Below are 26,509 nucleotides of genomic sequence, written 5' to 3'. Positions count from 1 at the left end.
AGAAAAGAAGGTGGAAGAATAGGAGAAGGAACATACTCAATATACAATATAGGCTTATAGGACAATACACTTACGTAATATGCAACATATCATGCAAAGTGAAAATATACAATGAAAGAATTTAAAAATTAACTTTAAAGGGAGAAAAATAGTCACAAATAAACAATCTTTCTCAAATAAAATGTTCTTGAATTGGTCATATGAATAAAAAGTCAGGCTTACCTTGACATACTGAACTAGACGCTCATTGACATTCACTTTATAAGTCTCTATGCCTAGCTCTTTAGACAAGCGTAAAATTCTGTTCTGGGTTGGTCCCACATAGGCTCCGCCAACATCTACCCATTTAACATGCTCATTCTGTAGAAAGAGGAAAAGTGATGTTACTTAAACTTTGTAATCAAGAAACCTTTTTGTCATGAAAGATCTTGTTATTTGCTAACTTAATTGTGATTTGCATGGCCTTTATAATGTACACCTGAAACTCAAAAGCTTTTTTTCTTCCACTCAAAAACGGGAACACTGTCTGACAATTCAATAGACATGTCCATTTGTAGAGCTATTGGTGAGGCTGATTCAGCAATACAACACATAAAAAAAAAAACCACTAGTACATCTTGCTGATCTAGATCCTTTGCAAATCACTTAGCATATTACATGTACTTTTCTCTAGGGTTATTGCTATAGGAGTCACCCAGGAATTTAATAATCTTAATTGCCTGATTTCTGCTAGATGAAATCTTAAATCAGCCCACATTCGTGGACTTCTGTTGATATTCTAAAATATTTCTAGGAAAAAATGGATCATGGCAAAAGTATTTTTAAAAGTATAAAAATATTCATATAGCTAATTATTTACAAATATGTACTCTCTCATACACTAAAACTATTTAATTTTTCCTTCTTAAATGCAGCTCTCCACTTTTCCAGCTTTCTATTAACGCATTTGATTTAATCAACGAATTGAATGTTGGCAACATACAACTCCTTTGTGCATTTTTAATAAGTTCTTTAATATTTGTCTTCTATTGTTTTCATCAGTTATTATGTGTACACATTGCCTTTTATCATTACTTGACTGATTATTTTTTGTAATGTAGTAATCACTGTACTTGAAAACCTTGCAGAAATAAGTAAACTTCTGAGAGTTATTTTTCTCAGAAAAGATTTATAAGACACTAATAATGCCAGATAACTGTTGATTTTCAGTATCTGAGATTTGAAGCTAGGAAGAAATGCACATGTAGCCTAGTCTTCTTGAAGCTCACCCTTAATTCTACAATGCAGGCCAACCTGAAGAGAGGGGTTGAAAACTCCTCCTCATACACATATTTCCCTGGGATGGAAGAAAATGAACAAGGGAGAAAGTCAATTAGGGAGTCCTCTCAGGGCACTGGAAAGACATTGGCTTTTTATATAAGTGAGAAGGTGAGCCTTTGGAAGGCTTAAGTAGTGCTAAGGTCTAACTTAGATTTGAACAACTCACTTTCTCTGCTGTGATAAGATAATACAAACAAGAGTAAAAACAGGGGAATCAGAAAACTAAAGCAGTAATGTTGCCTAGAGGTTATAGTGACTCCAACCATAATGTAGCAGTGACAATCATAGGAAACAATGAATTCCAGATGTATTTTGAAGACAAAGGCAAAATAATTTTACACAGAATGAACGTTGGTCTAGAAATGCTAAACAAGAACCCAAGTATGGATAAGTTGCTGTGTAGGAATGAGTCTTGCTTTTGCCGTTGTTGGCAAGAGAACCTAGGACATTTAACAAGTTAGAAAATTGTTTTACCAGTGAGCAATTCATCAGCAGCTCTCCAAAGTGAATGTTTTATGTTCCTCAACAAGAATGTACTCTAGGCATGGGGTTATACCTCAGTGATTCAGTTCTTGCCTAGTTATGTTAGGGGTTTCATGCCCAGTACACACACACACACACACACACACACACACACACACACACACACACATCAGTTTGGATGGTCAATTTTAAGATGTCTGTTCAATATATATATCTACTAATTTCTAACTTCCCTGACAGGTCAATACAGTGAACTTTAGTTAACATTTTACTTATTTCAATAAAATAGAGGTAAAAAAATCACTCAAGGTTTCCATTCTGCTTTAGCAGTAGTAGTGAAGGGTTATTTCGATTTCTTTAATCTGGATATCATAATCTTCATGTTTTCTTTCACTAACTGTCAATAGTGTCTCCTGAAGCTTCTTTAATCTCCAACATCTTCTTAAGAATAAATCAGTGTACCAATAAATTTTTATTGCTTTAACAGAGACAACAAGGAGACTCTTGAAAATTTTCAAATATTTCTTTAGAATATGACATTCTCTTTAAAGCATATAATCCTAAATGAAGCAGGAAAAAGAGTGAGGCATTTCACAAAAGGTTTCCTTAAAAATCAGAAATACTCAGATGAGGTACCTTGGGTTCTGAGGGAAGACTCTAAGAAGTGTAATTTGGGGCTCTGTCATGCTGTGCTTATTCTTTCCTATTTAGAATATGTTACTCAGCCTAAGAGGCCACAAACATGGAAATCTATTAGGGAACAAATATATTGACCTTGTGGTGGCCTTGCAGGCATTCCAGCATTATTAATTTGACTCTGTAGAATTATAGATGGTTTAATAATGAAAAATTGTTAAGTTCTGAACTTGTAGAAAAATCTATCAGAAGAAGTCAGGTGAGAATATCATATTTGGAATATTGGTTTTTTAAGCTCCAAATAGTATATATGATTTCATCTTCCACAATTATCCTGATTGATTGTTGTTTAATGTTTTCTATTAGTACCATTCTGACCCTTCATGTACCTTCTTTATCTCTCTCTAGGCATTTGAAATATAAATGCTAAGTGTTCATTTCTAAGTATTTCTAAGATTTATTTTTCATATACCAAAGAGTACCTTGCTGAATAGATGCTAATAATTCCTGTCTGCTGCTGACATATATAAATAGAGCAAAATGCCCAAGTAGCTCAAGCTAATAACATAGATTGGGATAAGCATGTCGGAATTTCATTTCCTTTACATGACTTGCTGTTAACTGAAAATCTGCAGCATTACTGGTGTTTCTATTTAATAAGCAAAAGGTTTAAATTATAAGAAAAGTAGGACTAAGGGATAACTTAATACGTATCTCTAAAATGAAAGACTATTTTTCAAAAATGACAGAAGAATCACATCTGCTAAGTGAATATAAGCAAAATATTCAAATTGTCTTTTTCACTACCATACAATGCCTTCAATTTCAGTGTGAAGATGGGCTGGTTGTGGGGATACACACCTATGATTCTATCATTCCAAAGGCTGGGGCAGTAGGATCTCAAGTTGAAAGTCAGTCTGATTACACAGAAAGAACCAATCTCAAAAATTTAAAATGAAGAGACACAATGGTGGTTCATGCTTTTAATCCCAGCACTTGGGAGATAGAGGCAAGTGGGTCTCTGCTAGTTCATGGCCAGCTTGGTCTACATATGAGTTCCAGGACAGCCAGAGCTTCACAGTGAGACCCTGTCTCAAAAACAAACAGAAAATTTAAATAAACGTACACAGGAGCTTCTTGAAAGACATATTATCTTATCACTCAGCTGAGAAGACTTGCATGTGAAAATGCTATTAGGACTTATCAAAGTTAGACTTGGGTAGGTATAGTGAAGAGAGTCTAGTCTCCTTATTCCTTTTGTTCATTTTTAATGTATACAAAAGTTTTGCCTGCATGTATGTGTGTGCACTATGGGTATGCCTCGTGCCCACAGAAGTCATAAGAGGACTTCAGACCTGGAACTGGATTTATAAATGGCTGTTAACCATGATATAGGTGCTTGGAATCAAACCCAGGTCCTCTGCAAAAGCAACAAATGCTCTTAACCAAAACCCACAGCAGACTATATCTAAGGAAAAACTCAGAAATACTCCAGATAAATTTAATGTCGATTTAAATTAAGGTAAAGGAATTGAGAATATTTTATACTGCAGAGAAGGATATCTGCAACCCCTCTCCCTGGGAAGCTTATTAAAAAGCAAATGGAAGCTGAGTGATGGTGGTGTTGCACGCCTTTAATCCCAGCACTAGGGAGGCAGAGGCAGGCGGATCTTTGTGAGTTCGAAGCCAACCTGGTCTACAAGAGCTAGTTCCAGAACAAGCCCCAAAGCTACAGAGAAATCCTGTTTTAAAAAACAAAAACAAACAAACAAACAAAAAACTAAAAAAAAAAAAAAGCAAATGGAGATTCAGAAGTCCTGAGAATTTACTCACAAATTTCCAGATGATTCCTGAGCAAAACAGAAACAGGCCTCATGGGTCTAGTGAAGTAGATGCATAATAGAAAGAATGCGTGACATGGTATGATTGGAAGAGTTACTGTACCATCCTAGATGAGATGCCATCACTCAGCTATTGCAGTAGTCATTCCAAATCCCCTTTTTTATACTGGTTTCTTCTGCCTGGGAATTTTAAATATTTGTTTTCCCAGGCTCAACCTACAGTGGAGACAGCCGCTCTGCCTAATGAGACAAATGTCTGCCTGTAGTTTATTGGTAAAAGAAAAATTCTGTTTGTCTCAGCCAAAGATGGTGCTGCGCTTTCATTCTATTTCCTTTTTTGTTTGTTTGTTTGTTTTGTAAACAAGATACCACTATTAGCACAGGCTGGTCTCATTACCCTCTTGCCTAGGCCTCTCAAGTGCAGTGCTTACTGCTGTGAGTCACAAGGCCCAGGGATTCTTGCTCCCTTGAGAGAAGACTTGCTTAGAGTCACAGTACTCACTTTGTTACCAAAATATAACAAGCCAACATGCAAAGAACGGTAGAAGAAAGGGTAGGAAAAACCTGAAACCTTAATGACAAAGCTGAACTCCTGTATTGTCCTGGAATATCTACTAGCAAATGTCTGTGAAATAATTTAATGTTTTCACTGCCTAAACCACGGTTACTATTATTGGATAGGCCATTCTGTTATTAGCCTAACAGAAACATCTACCTAGACAGGCATTCTCTTCTTCTAGTCTTTTTTTAAAAACAATATTTTTTACACCACTAGTCCACAGTCATTACAATTCTATTTGTGTATTCTACCAAAGGAGCTCATTAATGAATTTCTAACTACCACAAAGAAAGGAATTTTTCTACCTTTATCCTATATCATTTGGCACTGTTGAGCATTCCTCTTCCCTCCAGTGATAGGCTAGCATAGCAGTGTTTCAGGCTGGCCCTCCTTCTTAGCTTCTATGGCTTTTCTCTAGCTCCTTCTCCCTCTATCGCCTGTCTCATTACATGCCCTATAAACTTCCATCTTTCACCTTATTTCCTTATATCTTCTCCATATGTACTTTTTCATGAGCTCCCATAGATGTATTTGTAAATACAGTAATATTAAACAATAGTTAGCTCATAATTTCCCAGAATACTAATGTAGTCAATATATGAAAGGCAGTGATATAACAAGAACTGTGCTTCTTTTATGTAGCCAGTCTCAGACTGAGCAAAGAGGCCAAAGCAAAAAGTACACAAGATATGCTACATTTACTTCTGCATACTACAGTCACTACACTTCTTTATACTTTATATTTGTTGAATAAACAATGAACCTACATTTCTGTGTACGTGTGTTTATTGGAGCTACAAAATTACTTTTAGTACAGCCAAACTACTACATTACCTCAGGTACCTCAGGTATATACTCAATTTGATGCTCTAATATAGAGATTATAACACTGTAATAAAGTTATTTGTTGCTTTACTAGACTGTGAGTGACTGAATTCAGAGGCCATCACAGTATAGTAAGCACTTGTTGAAAAATGATCATAGTACTGTATGTCTATATCCCAGCACTTAAAAGACTGAGGTACGAGAATGAATTTGAGGGCAGCCAGAACTATAAAATGGATTTAAGGCCAGCCTTAGATACTGAGAAAAATGCTGTCTCAAAAATAAAGAAAGAAAGGAAGGAAGGAAGGAAGGAAGGAAGGAAGAAAGAAAGAAAGAAAGAAAGAAAGAAAGAAAGAAAGAAAGAAAAAGACATTTACTTGAAATAGTTTAGACTTGGTGGGCAAATGGCTTAACTGTGTGATCTTATTCAGTGCTATGACTTCAAGTGGCCCTATTTATACTTTTAAGTGACATACTATAATTATTAAAACCACTTACCCTCACAGTATATGTTCTTCCTCCAACTCTATCACGAGCTTCCAAAACCAAGACATTAATTTTATATTCAGACAAGAGTTTGGCAGCAGCCAATCCTAAAGGCAAAATAAAAGAGAAGAAGCATTAACATCTAAATGCCAGACATTCCAGACTTGATTAGATCTATCCAGAAAATGAGTAAAGGACAGTACATTTAATCTGTTGATTTTGCCATTATTGTAAGAAACTTTGACCAAATGACTAGCTTATTCATCTTGTATTTAAGGTTAGCTATTGGAAAAAATAGTAATATTTTTGAAAGTGTATCTTGTTTTCTAGAGTAGTCAAATCACACTTAGAGAATCTTCTGATTCCTCTTCCAGAAATTTGGACTGTATAAACAGATACAGGACTCAGTGATTCAGTGGAAGAACATTTGCCTACCATGCCCCATACCCAGAGTTCCATCTTTAGCACTAAAATTTTTAATTAAATAAACAGAGACTTTTTTTCTGTAAAACTTTCATACCTGTAGCAGCACTCAGATGTCTAGACTTTTCTCAACTTAAATACCACCAGCTCCTATTACTTATAGCTATATTATTAGTTCCTAAATATTGTTTCCCTCCATAGATTCTAAGATTCTTAGAGTTAGGAATTGTACTTAATTTCATTCATTAGCTCAAAGCTAATGAACAGGTTCTCATCTATAAATAAAAGCTTTTATAAAAGATACATTTCAAATCCAATATTGTAGCAGTGGAAAAGTTAAGACAGTGTTATAAATTACTATTTTATCAAAGACACATGATATCAGAAGGTGTGATCATTTATGATAATCGTAATCTAATCACCTAGCTCAGCAAGGGTTTCCCAGATTTCTCCCCTATAAAATTACATAATCACCCTCCTTTTTATACTGTACTCTTTGGAAAGAATGCTATGCATACTCTGCATTTGAACAATGGAAGTTATGGTCTACCACTTTGAGGGTACTGTATTTATATGAATTATTGAGAATTCTTCAATAATACAAATTGTTTCTTTTTCTTGTTTATTTTTTCAGTCATTATTATGGACTCATTCATATTTGTTTGGACTCCAGCATATAATCTAATACTGTATTATTTATTGCTTAAATTATTCAAATTATTCACTGGGAACTCTTTTGTTCTTGTGTGTCTTTTGCATACCTCTATGAGTTGTGTTTGTACATGTGTATGAACTTCCTTACTTTATGGTGCCACAGGATGCCCCAGACTCACAGCATCTTCCCTGCCTGTCCAAACCTTACAATCACCCATTTCTGCAGTGATCCTTGATCCCTTTTGGGGAAAGGAATAAAATTAGAAACCAAAATGTGGTGCTTTTATGATTACTGGAGTGCCATTGCTTGCATAAACTCTTAGTTCTCAGCATAAGGCTATACATATTTGTATATACTTTTTTTCAACCTGCATACATTATATTTCAAATACTATCATAGTACCTGTTTATCTTTAAACCACCTATTAAAATGAAATAAATCATACTGTAGAGGTAAATAAAAGGGAGAAAGGCTAGTTAGAATGTTAGAGAAAAATGAGTAACAGTAGAGGTGACAGTAGTAAAATAATATCAAGATATGTATATATATACATAAAAGTGGTTGAAATCACTATTTAGAGTGATTATAAAACCAATTAATTTGATAAATTTTAACGGTATATGTTCCAAAGACAGGAATAACTGCAAAATAGTTTTTTATTAGCATTTATTAGTAATAGCATTGATGTTATCACTAGCACTACTATCCTGGATTTGTCAGGGATGTAATGTGCTATAAGACACCGGAGTAAATCGGCTTGTTATCATTGAGAAGCACAATTTTTGGCGTGTGGATAAAGAATGATGACAATAAGAAAATTTCCCTGTGGCCCTAAATATTAATCTGAATAATTGGTCTTGAAATTTAAACAGGATGCTATTTAAGAAAATCAACTAGTGTTAGCCATCCCTATCCATGGATCCTCAAATAAAATCAACTATACACTGAGTGGTTTTCTTTTTTTAGAGATTGTGTCTGTCTAGCTTACCTAGCATAGTGGTGCACATCTATAATACCAGAAAGTGGATGTAAAGGCAAGAGGATCAGGACTTCAAGAGCATCTATTCACAACTATATTGTGAGTTTGAGGCCAGCCTGGGTTACATGTTATGACTGTTATGCCAAACATTTTCCATGATGCAGAATAAATGAATGTTAATGTTTCAATTAATCTTTTCATGTTGTTTGTGAAGACAATGATTAATAAAGAATTTTCATGGCAAACAAGAGGTTAGAAAACACAGAAGAGGGGCTGGAGAGATGGCTCAGAGGTTAAGAGCATTGCCTGCTCTTCCAAAGGTCCTGAGTTCAATTCCCAGCAACCACATGGTGGCTCACAACCATTTGTAATGGGGTCTGGTGCCCTCTTCTGGCCTGCAGGCATACACACAGACAGAATATTGTATACATAATAAACAAATAAATAAATAAATAAATATTTTTTTAAAAAAAAAGAAAACACAGAAGAGTTCTTTTCTTAATGCTAGCAGGTAAAACATAGACAATCTTTGCAGTCTAGAAAGATGTTTTCTTTCCTTTTTAAGATAGGGTCTTGATGGGCGGTGGTGGCGCATGCCTTTAATCCCATCACTTGGAAGGCAGAGGTAGGCAGGTCTCTGTGAGGTCAAGGCCAGCCTGGGCTACAAGAGCTAGGTCCAGGACAGTCTCCAAAGCTACAGAGAAACCCCATCTCAAAAAAAAAAAAAGGACAGGGTCTTCCTATGCAGTTCAGGCTGGCATCGAAATGCCAGCAATCCTCCTGCCTCAACCTCCTGAGTATTGTGTCTTATAGTAGGTATCCTCTTTTGTTTTCCCTCCAAATTGACAACTATAGTTGTTACATTAGGAAAGCTTCACTGAAGCTGAGCATGCTGCTGCATACTTGTAATCACAATACTCCTTAACCATGCATTCTACCCTCTCCCCAGTTGCTACAAAACTCAATGATCACTTGTAGAAAAAACAGATCTCAACTGAGCATGGTGGAATATGCCTGTAATTCCTTCATGCAGAAGGCTCATGCAGGAAGATTGCAATTTTGAGGCCCATCTGGCTGTGTAGCAAGACTACACATGTCAAAGAAAGAATTAAGTAATGGGAAGAAGGGAAAGAAAAGAAAAGGGGAAAGGGAAGGATTAAAATTAATATTTAAAATAAGTAGTCGGGGGAAAAGGAATTATGAAGAAATAGCAAAGATCCTATTTTCAAAGCATGCTGTGAAATGTCTAAAGGCTCTATGTGTGTGCTATAAACAATGAGGCTAGTGTGGTCAGATAGCAACGAATGAGGAGCATATCAAACAGAAACAAAATATGAGGACCAAGCAAGTCTTAAGCATGAGATTCTTTTTTCCTCAGCCTCCAGAGTACTGGAATTATAAGCCCATGTAACTATGCCAGCTCAATGAAAACTTGCTTCCCTAGAGCAGAGCCCCTGCTATGTTGCAGGTGTCCCAATGCTTGCTGCAGTCAGTGGGAAAACTATATGCTAAGAAAACAAAACCACATTCATATGGCTGAGGGCAACAGAGTTATCTTGTTTGTTTGTTTTACTGTTTGGTTGGTTGGTTGGTTTGGTTTGGTTTGGTTCTGTCTTTGTTGGGATTAAAGATGTGCACCACTATACCCTGCAACAGGGTAGGTTTTACTGGTACTTAGAGTTGAACATGTTATACATGCTAGCTATGTCTTATATATGTGATCTAGGCCAGCAAAGAATCACTGAGTTGTCTCTGGCCCTTATATTACTTTTAACTCAAGTAATCAAGAAAGTTTAACGAGGATAGTTACCAGGTCAATGTGTGTGTGTGTGTGTGTGTGTGTGTGTGTGTGTGTGTATGTATGCCCAATGGAGTCAGAATATTCTAAGTATTAATAGCCTATTTTTCTGATTTTTAAGCACGTATTATACTTGCTGACAGACAAGAACAAAGTATCTCAGTAGGCACACAAGCTTTTTACTGACACAAACAAACATTCCTGTTTGTCTGTCTACCTATCTGTCTATCTGGATTTTGTGCTGACTGGCAGATAAATAATTCTGTGTTTTAAAAAAGGCCAAATTTTACAATCCCTTCAATTTTATTAAGCTAAAAACATAGTACAGTCTTAAGTGATAAATAGAATTAATCTAACAGTTAACTTCAATTTGCCCTTAATTCAACAGACTGGTTGTCTAGACAATCTCAAGTTATTTGATTATTGCTCAGCATTTATCTTCACTTTAGATAAATAAATCTCACCTAAGTTGGGAAATGTAATTACTTCTTAATTTGTTATTTGTCTAAGTCTTTTGTTGAAAGTTAAGTACACTAAAAATGTTCCACAAAGATATCTCAAATTCTGAACAAAGAGAAAGTCTAAATTTAAAGCCATAAGTTTTATGAACACTAATTCTCAGATAAGACACTCCAAGGAAGAGCATTAATTTTCATAAAAGTTGAGATACTTATGCTTCTCCTTTTGGGATAAATTTCCAGAGAACACTGTTTATTTTCAAAACCCTGAGCAGTCCTGCAGCAAAATAATAATAATAATAATAATAATAATAATAATAATAAAATACTCGTTAAATTCAGCATTTCTCCACACTCTATTACTCTTTTTTTAAAAGACTGTGCATCAAAATACAGTTAGGAAAAGCTGGTTTAATCACTTTAAAAATTGTTCAAATAGTTACAGTAATAAGCTCCCATAAGCAGGGCCCTAGTTAAATAACATCATACCATCTATAACATAAGTTAAGTATGGGAGCAATGGTTTGATATAGTCATGGCTTATCCTCTATCATCTCACAAAATTATTCTATAATTACAAGTGGTATTTCCAACTTTTCATATTGATCATCACCCCAGAATGTGCACAGTTAATTTCTTACTATTTTGTGATTTGAACCCTGACTAACAGAATTCCTGTATAACTGCACACTTGGATTCAGGGACAATAAAAAGTATAATCAAACACAGTTTATATTAAAGTTTCTAGGCAACATTCTCAAAGCCGGAAAACAGAGAACAAATCCTTACAAATTTTACTGAGGGCACATAGTGAACACTTCATTGACAAATATTGAATGAATGGATGGATAAATGAATGAATGAATGAATGATCGAACGAACAAATGAATGAATGTGAGTATACAATAAAAAGGGTTTTAATGTAAGCCACAGCTCACAGTTAACTCATTTAATTTAGAAACGATCTATTCAAATGTCATTTTCATTATCGTTCATAACTTATCTAAAGTCCAGAACACTTTCTTCAAGTATTACTTCCTCCATAAAATATTCCCTTGCAATTTCCTTCAGGCAGAATTAGTTGCTCCTGACACTGTGAACCAATCTTAACCATTTGCTTGAATATCCCTCATCTTGTAATACTTTGGACACTAAGTCGTTTAGATTTCAGATTATTTGTTTAGACTTTCTATTTGTGTGGGGGGGTGTCTTGTCCCCAATTTTCTCTCTTTTTCTCTCTCTGTCTCTATATATAGAGAGAGTATTGTAATATATATATATATATATATATATATATATATATATATAGAGAGAGAGAGAGAGAGAGAGAGAGGGAGAGAGAGAGAGAGAGTATTGTGATTATGTATAATGACACATATGATATGTATTATGTATAATCACAATACTCAGGAGGTTGAGGCAGGAGGCAGGAGGATTGCTTCAGTTCAATGCCAGCATGAGCTGCATAGCAAGAGCCTGTCTTAAAAAACAAAAGAAAATGTCTTTCTAGACTGCAAAGATTGTCTGTGCTTTACCTGCTAGCATTAAAAACGAACTCTTCTATGTTTTCTAACCTTCTGTTTGTCATGAAAAAATATATATGTATACATATATATATATATATATATATATATATATATATATATATATGCAGGGGGGGGAGGATTGGGGGAAAGACCCAAATCTAAATACTGCATTCACTTATTTTAAGCATACACCTTATATGCATAGACTTAAAGTAGCTTTATGCAATACTTCTCATGTGTTTTCTGATTGTAACCTGCCACATGATGTAAGATGCAGAATTTTCCACATGTAGCATCATATAAGCACTCAAAACTTTCAGATTTTTTTATCTTCGAGTTAGGGATGCTCAGCAAGTACCAGCAGCACTTCCGATTCATAGATATAACTCCTGCTACATAGAGTGGTCTTATGTCTTTCATTAGTTACTGTATAGAGAAATGAGCTAACAGATAAACAGAGAGCACCCTCTGATCCTCTGATCAAACTCGTTTATTTCATGTAAGTCAAAATTTTATCTAATGCTTTCAAAGGCCATTGATCTTCATAATCTATAATAAATACAAAATAAACAATAAATGCATATTTAGTATCAATGGCTTCACTCCAAAATGTAAGATCTTTAAATATTAGTCTTTCAAACTGACTAAAAGTAATCTTATTGGCTGAGGATATGGCTCAGTTGGTAGAGTGCTTATATACAATGCATAAAGCCAAGATCAAGTTTGATCTCCAGAATCATAAAAACTGGCTTGGAACCTATAATCCCAGCACTTAAAATGTGGATACAGGGAAATCAGAAGTTCGGCATCATCCTCAGCTACATAATGATTTTGAAGCCAGTTTGAATACATGAGACACTGTCTCTATAAAAGAGAAAAATAGAAATGAACAGAACAAAAGACAATTTACGTTCAGAACAAAAGACAATTTACGTTCATTAGTTTTAGTATGAATGTTAGGACTACTCCATCATAGTCTATTTACTACTAACTTTCCTATGTTAGTAAACTTAGCTTTTGTTTGTTTGTTCACTTATTTGTTTGAGACAAATTTTCATATAACTCAGGCTGGTTTTGAACTTGGTATGTAGCCAAAGATCTTTATATACTGATGCTCCTCCTGCCTCTACCTCAATGCTGAGATTAAGAGCATGCATCTCAATATCCAGTTGAATTTTCTTACAATTCTTATGTTTTACCACTTCTGTGAGATCTCAGAATCAGTTCAAATTACACTACAGGCACTAGGACAATGAAAGGGTTTCAAGAACATACAATGTTAACCCAGGATAAAAGGAAAAAAGTCTATTTATAAAAATATGACCATCTTTAAAATGAAAAAATCAAATTGCTTTTAACAGATTTTCAAAGGGATATTTGTGTGGTGATTTCTTCTCCCTCCACCCTCCCTCTCCCACTTCTCTCCTACCCTTCCACCATGTGTGTGGGGTAGGGGCCTGTGGTGCATTCACCCATGTGATCACCTGTGGAAACCAGAAATTGACGTTAATCTTCCTCTACCATTTTATCAACCTATTTTTTGAAGCAGTGTCTGTCACTGAACCTGGAGCTTGCCTTTAAGTTAGATGACCCGACAAGTAAGTCCCCAGACTATGTTTCCACAGCTCCAGTCCAAATCAGCTCACCCCACTGCCAGTGCTCGACTTAGAGACTTGCACCACCATATTGACTTTTTTTTGTAGTTTTCTAGGTTCTAAACTCAGGTCCTCATGATTGTAGAGAAAACATTTTACCCGCTGTGTCATTTCCATAGCATCTTCTTTTGGTTTATGAACCAGTCTCACTCAGTAGCTCAGGCTTGTTGAAGGAGGGCTGCTTGTTTGTTTGCCGGCAGCTCAGACCCGAAATAACCACACAGAAACTGTACTCATTAAATCATTGCTTGGCCCATTAGCTCTAGCTTCTTATTGGCTAACTCTTATATCTTAATTTCACCCATTTTTATTAATCGGTGTACTGCCGCATGACTGTGGCTTACCAGCTAGAGTCCCAGCATCTGTCTCAGGCAGGGCTATGTGACTTCTCCCTGACTCTGCCTCCTTTCTCTCAGTTTAGTTTTCCCAGCCTACATAAGTTCTGTCCTATCAACAGGCCAAGGCAGTTTCTTTATTTACCAATGATATTCACAGCATACAGAGGGAAATTCCACATCACAGGCTGATCTGGAAATTACTATTTAGTCCAGGCTGACTCCAACTTGAGATAATTATCTTGCCTCAGCTTTCTAAGAGCTAGAATTAAAAAATTTAAGCTACCATACCTGGTTTTCAGGGGCATATTTTGTCCAAAAAGCTAAGAATCACTGATAACAACTGTTAAATCTCTACTCGGCATCCCAAATTATTATTTTAAAGTATATAGAGGTAAGTAGGCTGGAGAGAGGGCTTGGAGGTTAAGAGAAATTGTTGCTCTTATAGAAGAACTGGGTTCAGTTCCCAACACCTCCATGGTGATTCAAAACCATCTATAACTTCAGTTCCAGGGGAATGTCATGCTACTTTCTGACCTCCTCAAGCACCAGGCACATACACAGTTCATATACATAAATGAAGACAAAAACACTCATACATATAAAATAAAATAAATATATCTAAAATGTACAAAAAGGAATAAAAAAAGTATATTATAGGCTAGTTAGATGGCTCAGCTTATAAAGGCAGCTGCTGCACAAGCCTGGTGATCTGTTCTCAATTCCCAGAACCCACATAAAGGTGAAAATAAAGGTGTAAGGAGAGAACAGCACCTGTGTGCTGTAGCACTTGCACATTCACAATCATGCATGCATGCACGCACACGCACACACACACACCATACAGACAATAATAATAGATGTTTAAAGGCAAATATGTTTGTCACATGAGAGTTTCGAAACCTAATAGGATACCCCACATTTTTCAATGTAGCTGTCCATGAGCAACAGCAGTATAATACAGTCACATCTGTAAATTACTTTCAGGTAGCAGATACTAACTAGGTTTTAGTTCATCAATCAATCCTCAAGTTAAGTAAACACAGTTACTACAGATCCATGGATAAGCATTCACAGCAAACTAGGGAAATAGGGAATAGAAAAGGACTGTCCTGAAAGTAAGTATTTTTAAGGATCAAAGGTTTAGATGAGTCACTGAGACTTCTGGGATATTTGATAACTCATTTGCCTTTTTTGGGCTTCCATTTTGGCCCTTTTGAAATATTATGAGCAGTTACTAAGACCCTCAGAAATGGTTAATATGTAACTATCAAAGTTAATCACTTCGTTTAGCCTCTTATTGACACTCTTACCCTGGTCAATCAAATAGTGTTATTAAGTGGAGCTTTGTTTACTTTGGTCTACCAACTGGAAAAGTGCTTTTAAACAAAGACTCAGAAGCCATGGGGAAATGTGAACACATATCTGTGAAGAGACCTGGGTGCTAATTTAAACTACTACATTGTGTTAGTATAAAAGATAAAACAAACCAATTCCAGAATAAAGCATGGAAGAAAATAGTGCTAAGGAATGATGCAAAAGTAAACCCAAGGATGAAAACCTTTATGAAGCTGGTTAATTACCAAGAAAAGAAAATACTGAAATATTAGATGATATATCACATACCCAACCTCTTTTTTTTTCCTTGAGATAGGATCTCATTTATCTCATGATGGCCTAAAACATACTATGTGCTGAATTATGACCCTAAACTTCTAATTCTCCTGCTTCCACCTCCTGAGTGAAACGACAGGTGCATTAACACCATGTTAGGTTAATGCAGTGCTGGAGACCAAACCCAGGCTTTGTGCATGTTGGCAACAACTCTATCAACTGAGCTACATCCCTTGCCCACCTCCTTTTTTTCAGTGCTGAGAACTGAATTTACAGCTTTGCCTGTACTAGGCATGTGTGTACTCTACCACTGAGCTATACTCCTATTTAATCTTACCACTAAATAACAGAAACACAATTTTTTTAAAAAAAACTAGGGACTTTAAATTTCCCTAATTCACAATACTAGGTGACAATATAATAAAGACAGTGCTACCTAAAGAAAAACAAAAACTACTGTTTAAAATTACATATTTGTCACAATAAAGAGGGAAAACAGCCTAAATACTCAACTTGTCTCAAATGCTCACAATGTTTAGAAAAATTTTGTAAAGTTTTAATCTTAAAAAAATTAAACAGTTATTATGAAATCTATGCATCTCAAATGTGCACGCACATTCACAAGGCAAATACTTACAAAGTATACACACTTCTAAATCACAGGGTTGAAGACTTTTGCAAGGTCCAGTATGTGAAAGAAAGCTATAATACGTTCTCACTATTGCTGGCTACTGCTGGATCCAAATACTGCAAGATTTTTCATGTTAAAAGATCTCTGCACCACAACTGCACAGATTATGGGGTACAATTTCATCAATAATGCATTATAACATTCCTTTTCTCCATACTTGGTCTCTGTGGTACATATAATTATGTTATACTTAGATTTATTCTTAAAAAACATTTATCACATTAGCTGAGAGTTATATACAAAGTCAAATCAATTAGCACTGATTAAATGTTAAAACTGCTCATTCAATGTCAGATTCACCCAAAAGTTCATTTGACTATTTAAAAAAATATACTTTTAATCAAAATTCAATAAATTTAACTCTTGTATTATTGTTCAAAAACAACAAAAATAGCTTACACAACAGAATGAAAGCATACTGGCAGGCTTTTAATGAAAAAAATCAAATGAAAAGAAATACCCTAAAAGGCACACAATTCTCATGCCCACTGAACCTCAGAGTATCCAATAAGCAAGCTATCAAAAACCAGTGCCCTCTTTTAAAATGGAAGCTTTTTAAAAATCACTGCAAAACCACCAGTATGTGCCACCATATTGTGGGTTAAAATGCTTAAAATGATGATCCTTATAGAAATGATTTTTACAGGCAATGTATGTCAGAAAGGGGGAACTATAGTATGTAGAACTCGATGTACTAGTCATTCTTCTTGCAAAATGACTTTTCTGTCTTGGATCATGAGAAAATTCAATCCCTGCTAATTTAATAAAGTACCAGGTTCTGGTACTCTCAGTTGTGGTAGAGCTTGGCTTAAAGTTAAAAATGTTTACAGTGAGAGCTCTTTCTACATGATACTTAGCATTTATTTGAAAACAAACAAACAAAACCATTTTATTCACCAAGAACCATCCAGCATTATGACTAAGATATTTTCATTAAGTACATGCTAACTCTTCACAGTTCAGAAGCACAAATCTCACAGGAAGTCATGACACAGTGAATGCTCCAAGTAGCTCCCAGGATCACATTCCTAGAGGTACAAAGGAAAACTACTCCATCCCCACTCCCCAACCCTGGTATTTCTGTCATGCATTTAAATTAAGTACTACTTGTGTCTGGCATATACATTCATGACTTGGCACCAGTGCTCTTCTGGTGTCTACTATTTGGGATGTCTTTTTAAATTGTCATATCCCTATCTATTATGATAACTCACACTTCATTCTCAAGGTCCCAGTACTTTTTCATATTCTTAACATTAATATTCATCTCACTGTATTCATGTTGATTATTTGCCTGCTACTTCTTGTAAGAAGACAAGGGCATATTTCTGGCAGGGATACTAGTTATCTTTATATCCTTCAATCCTTGTGATCTAGCTACTGCTCAGCATATAGTAGAAGCTCTAAAATGTCTGAATAAGTTCAGGCCAGAGCTCTTGAGTTGCTTAGAGAAATAGAGTACTCCCCTTCCCTAACTGTATTCAGAGCTATGGTTAGATAATCACTAAGGAGATGCTATCAGGAGGATTACAATTGTAGGTGATTGAGCTAGGTTGCCTTTTAAAACCCTTCTGACCCAAACTTCTAAGATTCCAAAAGTCCTAAGAAGAATATATATTGTCCTAAGAAGGTAGCCTTTTTCTGTTTCTTATTTTATTCTCTAAAAAAATCATTTCAAAAAATATTGGATAAGGACAAATATCATTTTTGTCAATTATTCCATCTGTGACAATTACGACTAAGAACTAGCATCTAAAGTCTAAGAGTGATACATTGTTCTTGAAAATAAAATTGAGAACTAAGAGTCAGAAAATAAATATATCTTGCTAAACATAGATTAAACTCTCTATAAGAAAGGAGAAAAATCGATGAGAGCCATGGTGATTATCCAGATATTGCAGAACATATAGGAAGAACTGTTAGAAGCACTTCTTATGCTAAGATGAAAACACAGAAGACAAATGGACAAAATAAACAGACTAGCACTAAGACAGAAAGCACTGTGATTAAACCTCACATCCATATTGAGGAAAAGTGGGTAATACTATTTGTTCAACATGAAGCCAGATAATTGACAATGTGGATTAGGTCTTGAAACGCTGGTAATATGAGACCACTGAAGAACTTGAGTGGAAAGATGAAAAAGAAGTGCTTAAAGTCAATCAATCAAGCCTGGGAGAATACTGCATGCAGGATGGATGTGAAGAGAGTTATTGTTGTAAAGCACAACCACTGGAAATAGTAAGGGAAACTTCAGGAGTCGAGAGTGCCCTGGAAATGGGGGCTTGAACATGTAACTGAGGAAGCAGAAAATGAGTCAGTCCAGTTCAAAGAACCTAAAAAAGGGATACAAAAGGCCTGAGGATGTAAGTCGGTTGTAGATGTATATGCGTAACATATGTGAAGCCTGGAATTTATTCTCTAGCACATCAAAAAATTAGTAAGGAGGTATAGAAGATAAAAGATAAGGACATGACGGAGATGTAGCTCATTTGGCAGTGCTCACCTAGCATGCACAAAGCCCTGGTAATGCATGAAAACAAAATAGGGTATGGTGGTGCACACCTGCAATCCTAGTACTCAGGAAGCAGAGACAAGAGGATCAAAAGGTCAGGATCAGCCTTGGCAACAAGGTGACTTCAAATTCAGCCTGAACTATGTAAGAATCTGTCTCAGAAATAAATAAATTAAATAAAACAGAGAAAATGATGTATCAAAAATGATGGAAAAGACAGTATCCAATAAAAGAGTCAAGGAACTGAGGAATTTGCAGTATATAAGTGTAAAATATCCATAAAAAGATAAGTTATGGCATATGAGTTTAGATAAAGAGAAAGATTCCACTTAAATATTTGAGAACTTTCTATATATAAGGAAACATTGGAGTATAAAACAAGAAGCACAGCAGAGCCTCAAGGTGATTTTAAAAGAAAAATGAAAACATATGATCAATGGATGATAAAACTTCAGTATTCAATAGTATCATAGAAAACACGGAAGTTCTTTCAAAAGGGATGGGTTAGATTATGAATTATAAGCAGGGCTGTTTCCCTTTACAAGTACTAACACAGGATAAAAGCATTAATTAGATGGGTGGACGGAAAATACGGTATTATGGTTGTTGGAAATGTTCTGTCTTATGTTTCCAATGAAAAAATGGAAATACTATTCTTTGTACAAAGATAAGCTTTCTACATGTGAATCAATTATCAGTAATGCCATTTAGAATATGTCCTCTTCTAGAAGCTACGCAATAAGCATAACATGGCAAATGTTAATTATTGGTCATAGATTATAGTTGCATAGGTAGCATGATTAGAGTATATAAATCCTAACAAGGAACTTTTAAGGAATATTCCAAAGCATTTAAAACAGGCACAGAATTGTCCATCTTTGAGTAAACCCAGACCCATGCTTTGAAGTGTATCTTAACTTCCTTCCAGATTGCCACTGTCCTTTAACCTTTGATCTTCAAAATCTATGTTAATAATATTACTGTAAAAAAAATCTTCCAACTCAGCTTCAATAAATACATACATTTGATTCAGGAGCTGGGAGGAGTGGCCTTACCTTTAATTCTAGCACTCGCGAGATAGAAACAATAGGATCAGAGGTTATAATAGCCTCTACTACAGACAAATGTAAAATGTGAGGCCAGCCTGGACTATAGCGGACCTGTGTCAAACAAACAAACTAGGACTGCTTCATGCGATTCACATCATCGGATATGGCAAGCCTAAATAAAGAGACGTGTTATGGAGTTCACAAGAATGTTCATGTTCATGAAACATTCAGTCTGTATCTAATACCTGAGTCAGACAGGCACCACATATAGGTTAGCAATAAATCATTTTGGATGACAACACACAGAAAGGAATATTTCTAGTCAGTTTGGCTCCTAAAATCTATCAGATGTGACTGGTAGAAATGACACTAAGTCTTTTTTTCCAATGTTGCTGGTGAACTGAAAGTTGGTGTCTGGAATAAGAAAGCACATTGAGCAAACAAAAAAAAAATGTCTCTTTGATCCTCCCAAAGAAATGAACTAGTTAATAATTCCCAAGAATAGTTTCAATTTTTTGTGGGGTTTCATGTAATTTGGATGTTCTCTTTAAGAAATAAGAAATCAATGCACCCAGTATGGTAGCATACAAGTGTAATCCCAGCACTTAGAGGGGGAAGCAAGAGGATTAGAAGCTCAGAGACATTCTAGATACACAGGGATTTCAAGTCCAGCCTATGCTACATGAGACTGTCTCAATACAGTATCACCACAAAACAAAAGAAGAAAGCAAAATTGTAACATGAATCAGTATGAAGCTGGTAATTCATTTAGAATGAGATCAGAAAGGATCTCAGTTTAAGGTTCATCAGCTACATTCAAAGTACACATCTGTTGAAGACTAAATATTAGCAGTCAAGTGTGAAAAAGGAGAGAGACCAAGCAATTAGATAAAAGAAAAACAAAAGACAGGGCTCGGGATATAGCTCCCTTGATAGAGTGCTTTCCTACCAGGCATAAAGCCCTTAGGGTTAATCCCCAATACTACATAAAGCAGACATGGTATCCCACATCTGCAATCTGAGCACTTGATAGTCATATGTTAGAAAATCAGAAGTCGAAGTTCATACATGGCTACATATTAAATTGGATGCCATCGTGAGATACATGAGACACTGTCTCATAAAAAATTTAAAAAGTCAGGCTGGAGAGATAGTTCAGCTGCTAACGGCTACACTCAAAATCAAACATCAAAAAAAATTTAAAAGACAATGCTTCTTTAAGGACCACTGGAGATAAACCAAGAAAAGAAGAAGAATAAAATCCAAGCAAAATAGCAAATTGTGGTATGGTGTTAATCAATTTATATTACATATTATCATATTTATATTCCAGTGATAAACAACCACATTGCCTCTATGGTATTTGCTCAGAAAGACCAGGTTTTTGGTAACGCCAATCCACTAACCTGTAGGCACTCAACAAGTGTTTCTTGAAAAAAGAAACGAAAGAAGGAAAGAATTATAAGTCCTCCTTTTTCTAACTCTTCACCAGGATCTGCTTCCCTCCGATGCTTCAGTACAAATGCTTCCACTGGCTAGGACTACCAAAGAAGCAGTTCATTCCAGGCTGGTGATTAAGATTGTTTTCCCAGAACAGGGTGAGTCCAAAGTTACCTGCATCTAGAATTAATATATAAGCACATCTATGGTCTACTCAAAAGGGGCATACATTAAAATGGATCATTTGGAGCCACCCTATTTACTCCCTCTCCAGTCTTTCTCCCTCTTTCTAAGTGCAGATGAGGGAAAGGGGACATTTCAGTTTGGACTTCTAAATAGAGTCAAATCATAATCCCTAAAATTTTCCAAAATGACAATATAACTTGCAATTTAATAAACAAATATTGAAGCGGTCTCCAGGAAAATAAAGAAAAGGTTCGTGTACTCCTTACTTGATAAGCCATCTAAGACAGGACAAGGTGCAGGGTACTCCCTAACCCACCCTCAGCTCTTGCTTTATGAAGAGATTCTCTTTGGGCAACAAATACCCCACACTTTTAATGAAGTTCTTAAAAAAAAAAAAAAACAAAAAAAAAACACCAGAAGTGGAAAAAAAAAAACAAAGGAGTAGGTAGTTCCTTTTAAAAAAATTACCTATTCCTAAAGGATTCTAAAGGATTCTGTCTCATTTTTTACCTACTCAAATCTAAGCAATGCTGCTTTGGAGAAGAGCAGAACTGAACTAATCCTACTATGACCGACTTCAACATTCTCTGATATTCTGTTCAGAGAAAAGGATGTGAAATGAGGGAGGCCAAGCAACCACCTCAAGACTTGCAAGAGATGGTCTTAAATGGAAGAAAAGAGGTCTGCAGCTTCCCAGGGAGGAGATTAGACCTCAGCAGAGTTACTGAAACTCTCAAACCACAAATTCTTGGTTTTGTAAAATAGTAAAGGTGTTGCCCACTCACAAGACTGTTGAGAGCAGAGGAAACTCATGTAACGTTCTAAATGTAATTGCACAGCAAGAGCTAATTAATCATTAGTTTTTAGTAGTACGAGTCAAATTATTTTGCCTCCTTCCACCAGTGCATACCATCAGGAAAATGACCCAACTCCTGCTCCCATCTGGCAGGATCTGGGGCCCTGCCACAGAAACACTCTCACAAGAAGGAGAAAGATCCTGCCAAACACAACAAGAACATTGCAAGTACCTGGTCAGCCAGGGCTCCTTAAGCTACTGTAAAAGACACAAACTGACCTGAGATGCCGCCTCCAATCACGACTACGTCGAACATGTGGCCTGCGATATTAGGCTTCTCCAGACTCGTCATGGTTTGGTTGAGATTCTCCGGAGACTTGCGTTTAAAAGAGGGGACCGCCCAGGGTGGAACAGACCCTCGTACGGCCCCTAGCCTAGTGTCCGGGGGCGGAGCCGATCTTTCTATCCGTACCCGGGGGGAGCCCGGCCCTGAGGGCGGAGCAGGCCCTTGTGCAACGCCGAGGGGAGCGCTCAGGGGCGGAGCTGATCCTAGCTGAGATACCCAGGGAGAGCCCCACACACTGGGCACGGATGGCCCTAGAAAAGGCACTGGAGGGGCTTGAAAAGGAGGAGGTCCCTGCATTGAGCCTAGGGGGTTATACAGTGGGGGAGGTGGGGACCTAAATAGTGAGCTTTGTACCGGCAGCTGGGAAGGGAAACAGGGTGCAGAAGGTGATGGTGTGGATAACCAAGCAGAAACGGACAGAGAGTGCATGGGGGGGTCTTCTGCCGACACCAGTGGGATATTTTCTGGAGTGTCAGGTAGTTGTAACGAAGTCAGGGATGTGTTACTTTGTTCGGGATGTTCTAGTGGTAATCCCCAGTTGTAGCTAGACAATGAAGGTGGAGTGGGCTCCTCTACCGACCCTCGGGGAGTGCTGAACACTGAGACATGGGTAGTCCCAAATACTGACTCTAGAGAAGTGCTAGGTCTAGAAAGCACCGAAGACACTTGCCCAGAAGTCACCAAGGACCTTTGCCCAAAAGAACGGGATGAATCCGGGAGTGGGATGGATTCTAGTACAGATAAGTGCTGAGAGACAGAGCTAAGGAGGGACGAGTCCGAGGCAGGTATGGAGACCTGGTCACTCTGCCTGGGGACGTTTAAGTCCCAGGAACAAGACTTTGAGTTGGGATCATTCCTTTGGCCAGGATAATCGCTGAACTCAGAGAGGTTGGTGGAACTAAAGGAACCAAACAGCTCCTCATTGGACCAGCTCGTCTGAGCGGAGGAAAAGGGTTGGGAGGCGATCTGCCACTGAGAGTGGGAGGACTCGCGTGAGCTGCTAGAGGTGCTGTCTTGGCGGGACATCTCCACTGGGGTCAGGGGAGGGGGAGTTCGAATTCCGAGAACCCATTCAGCCTCACGCCCCCTGATGCCGCGGACACGCTTGCCGCCGCCTGGGGAGGCCTTCTTTTCGGCCATAATTCTCTCAGCGGCGGGACACAGCGAACAGCAACCCTGAACCCTCCCCTCAACAGCGCTCAGCTTTCAGGGCCCAAGCCGTTACCAGTCTGAGGCCCAACCCAAGCGCCCGGCCCACTCGGAGGCGGGGAGACGAGGCGTCGGCGCGGTGCGGCTCCGCCTTTCCCGCCAAAGTGCGCGCGAGTCGTGCGCCGCCCTCAGGGACTGGACGATACCACTGCGAACAGAGGGGGCGGCGCCTGTGAGCGGAATCCGCACGCGCAATGGTGCGGATTATTAACCTTCCAGTTTCGTAGTATCTTTTGACATGAAGATTTCTAAGCCGAGGTGGGCCCAAGAAAGCAAATATGTGAAGGAGAAAAAGCCGAAGGAAAAAGTGACGGAACTCGGCTTAGTTCAGTTTGGTCTAGCCCTCTGGTGACGTCATGGGGCGGGGCTTTCGGCAAAGCCGCACAGCCGCGCAGCTGTCTTGGACGGGCTGGCGGGGGGGGGGGGGGGGGGGGGGGGAATGGGGCGGGAAGGGTGGGGATATAGTGCCTGTCGTGTGCAGGGATTGGTAGTTTTTTGTGGTGTGTTTTCAAGGGAACAGACCAGAGTCTAAACAAGTATGCGAGAAAAGCAACTCAGATACCACAAATTAAGTGGCACTAAAGTTTAAAATCGAAAGCTAAAAGAAGCCTAAAGTGTAAATTAAAAAAAAAAGAAAGAAAAGGTGTGGGGCAGTATAGAAGAACAAAGTGGCACACACTTGTAATCAAGCATTCCGCAGGCCAGGACAGAAGGATTGCTGGCCTACTCTGTCACATGAGCTCCAGGCCCGAGGGGATTGGGGGTGGAGAAGGCTAAGGAGTGAGGGGAGTGGTAGGGAGGCAAAGGAGAGTTTAGTCTAACAGTATTCTTCCACAAACACATGGTTTTTTATTTTCTTTTGTTAAAAAAACAATTTTTATTTGTTGTCAAAATTTCATACTTCCATATAATGTAACTTGATCATATCCACCCCTCCCACACCCGAGATACCTCTTCTATTTATTTTACTTAAAGTTTCTTTCTTTTGAACATGGAGTGTCATTGTGACAATGTACTGATCAAACTGGCCTCACACTCCTGAGTTGAAGTGATCCTCCTCATCTTGGCCTCCCTGTTAATTGGGGTTATGTGTAAGCATTAGCATGCAAAGCTTCTAGAATTATTTATAAGCCCATTCATGGGAGTTTAGTTTCCTGAGTTACCATATGTCTACACAATGACGCACTAAATTACAATTTTATTGGATTCATTTATTTTGTGTGTGGGTACACATGTACCTTGGTCCTCTTGTGGAGATCACAGGAAACTCTCTGGAGTCTGTTCTATCCTACCATATATAGGTCCAGGGATCTAATTTAGGTCAGTAAGTTTGGCAACAAGTGCCTTTTATGCACTCAACCATCTCACTAGCCCCAAAACAAGATATTTTAAAAATGAAGGGCTCTGACTAATTGCAGTAATTTCCAGGATATTATTCACTTATAAAATCAAGCTGTGAATCTAAACAGCATACTTTCATACTTGTGCATTTATATCCTCATGTAAAAAATTTACTTCTCAAGAACTATAAGGATAAAATATAGATAAATGGGTGAGGATGTGATACAAAAGATAGCAAATAAATGGATTTTATGAAAACCTCCAGTTCTTAGGTATACCTATTTTAGTTGTAAATCAGCTGAAAGAGATATACAGCAAAAACTAGCACTTGCCATCAGGCAGTTAGTGTTTGATTTCAAATCACAGAACAGTCCAAATAACTGGTTTCCAACTGTTCTGTCTAGTATTCCAGGTGATAATTTAGGTCTAAAGGAACAGGATTCTCACCAGACAAGTGGAAGACCTTGCCTAGGTTTGCAACCTTATACCTCAGAGAAGTAAGTATGTTTTATTAAAATAATCTCATAGCCTTAGTTTCCAAGGCCTCTCACATGACATACCAGATTAGCAGTCATCACACTAGAGGAAGCCAGGGGTTATGCTTGTCTCAATAATTTACAGCTTTTTAGAGTGTCTATCAGTCCGAATACTACTTACCAACCAGAAGGCACATTTGTTGTAAGTAAAGTCACCAGGTAAAATTGAAACAATTTGAGTATTAAAAAAAAAAATTGTAGTGGCATCAGAGAGACAGCTCTCAGTGGATGAAAGAACATAGTGCTAAGCTTGGCAACCTGAGTTCAATCCCCAGGACACAAATGGTAGGAGGAAAAAATGAACTTCTACAAACTGTCCTCTGACCTTCACATGTGCACTGTGGTATAGGTGTGCCCCACCACACAACGAATAAGCAAATGTAATTTTAAAAACTTGTAAGGATTGCTATAGTGGCACATACCTATAATTTCTGCATTCAGGAGGATTATGATCTTGAGATTAACCCAAATTATATAATGAGTTCTAGTTTACCATGGGCTAGAGTGTGAGACTGCATCTCATAACAAAAACAAAAATGATGATAATTCTTAAAAACACAATTTCCAAAGCCCATTGTATTATATCAATGTGTTTCTGCTCTTTATCCCTGTTACAAATACAGAGAAAGGGATTAAAAATGGGAATCCCCAGCCAGTGAGATGGCTCAGCAGGTAAAAGTTCTTGGTTCACAAGCCCAAAAACCTGAATTCAATCCCTAGAGTCCATGGTGAAAGGTGAGAAACTGACCCTGAAAATTGTCCTCTGATCTTCTTAAATATGGTATGGCATGCAGTCTACAGCATGCA

At 37.4% G+C, this 26,509-nt stretch overlaps 1 protein-coding gene across 1 annotated transcript in view; it reads right to left on the bottom strand.

Moving 5' to 3' along the window:
• The window catches only part of LOC125417829 (amine oxidase [flavin-containing] A), a 72,592-nt gene extending 48,821 nt beyond the window's left edge, over window positions 1-23,771 (bottom strand). Inside the window, exons 1-3 of the mRNA XM_048461379.3 lie at window positions 22,550-23,771; window positions 6,163-6,257; window positions 223-360 (exon numbers count right to left, since the gene is read on the bottom strand). Of these exons, the coding sequence (XP_048317336.2) occupies window positions 223-360; window positions 6,163-6,257; window positions 22,550-23,756 (1,440 nt within the window). The 5' untranslated portion in view covers window positions 23,757-23,771. The remainder of the gene's footprint in view (window positions 1-222; window positions 361-6,162; window positions 6,258-22,549) is intronic.
• Window positions 23,772-26,509: the final 2,738 nt, after the last annotated feature.

The sequence above is a fragment of the Myodes glareolus genome, chromosome X (assembly GCF_982192425.1).
Source record: "Myodes glareolus chromosome X, mMyoGla1.1, whole genome shotgun sequence".
Classification (NCBI taxonomy): Eukaryota; Metazoa; Chordata; class Mammalia; order Rodentia; family Cricetidae; genus Myodes; species Myodes glareolus.
Note: the sequence above shows the minus strand (reverse complement) of the source record. Positions and strands in the feature narration are given on the sequence as shown.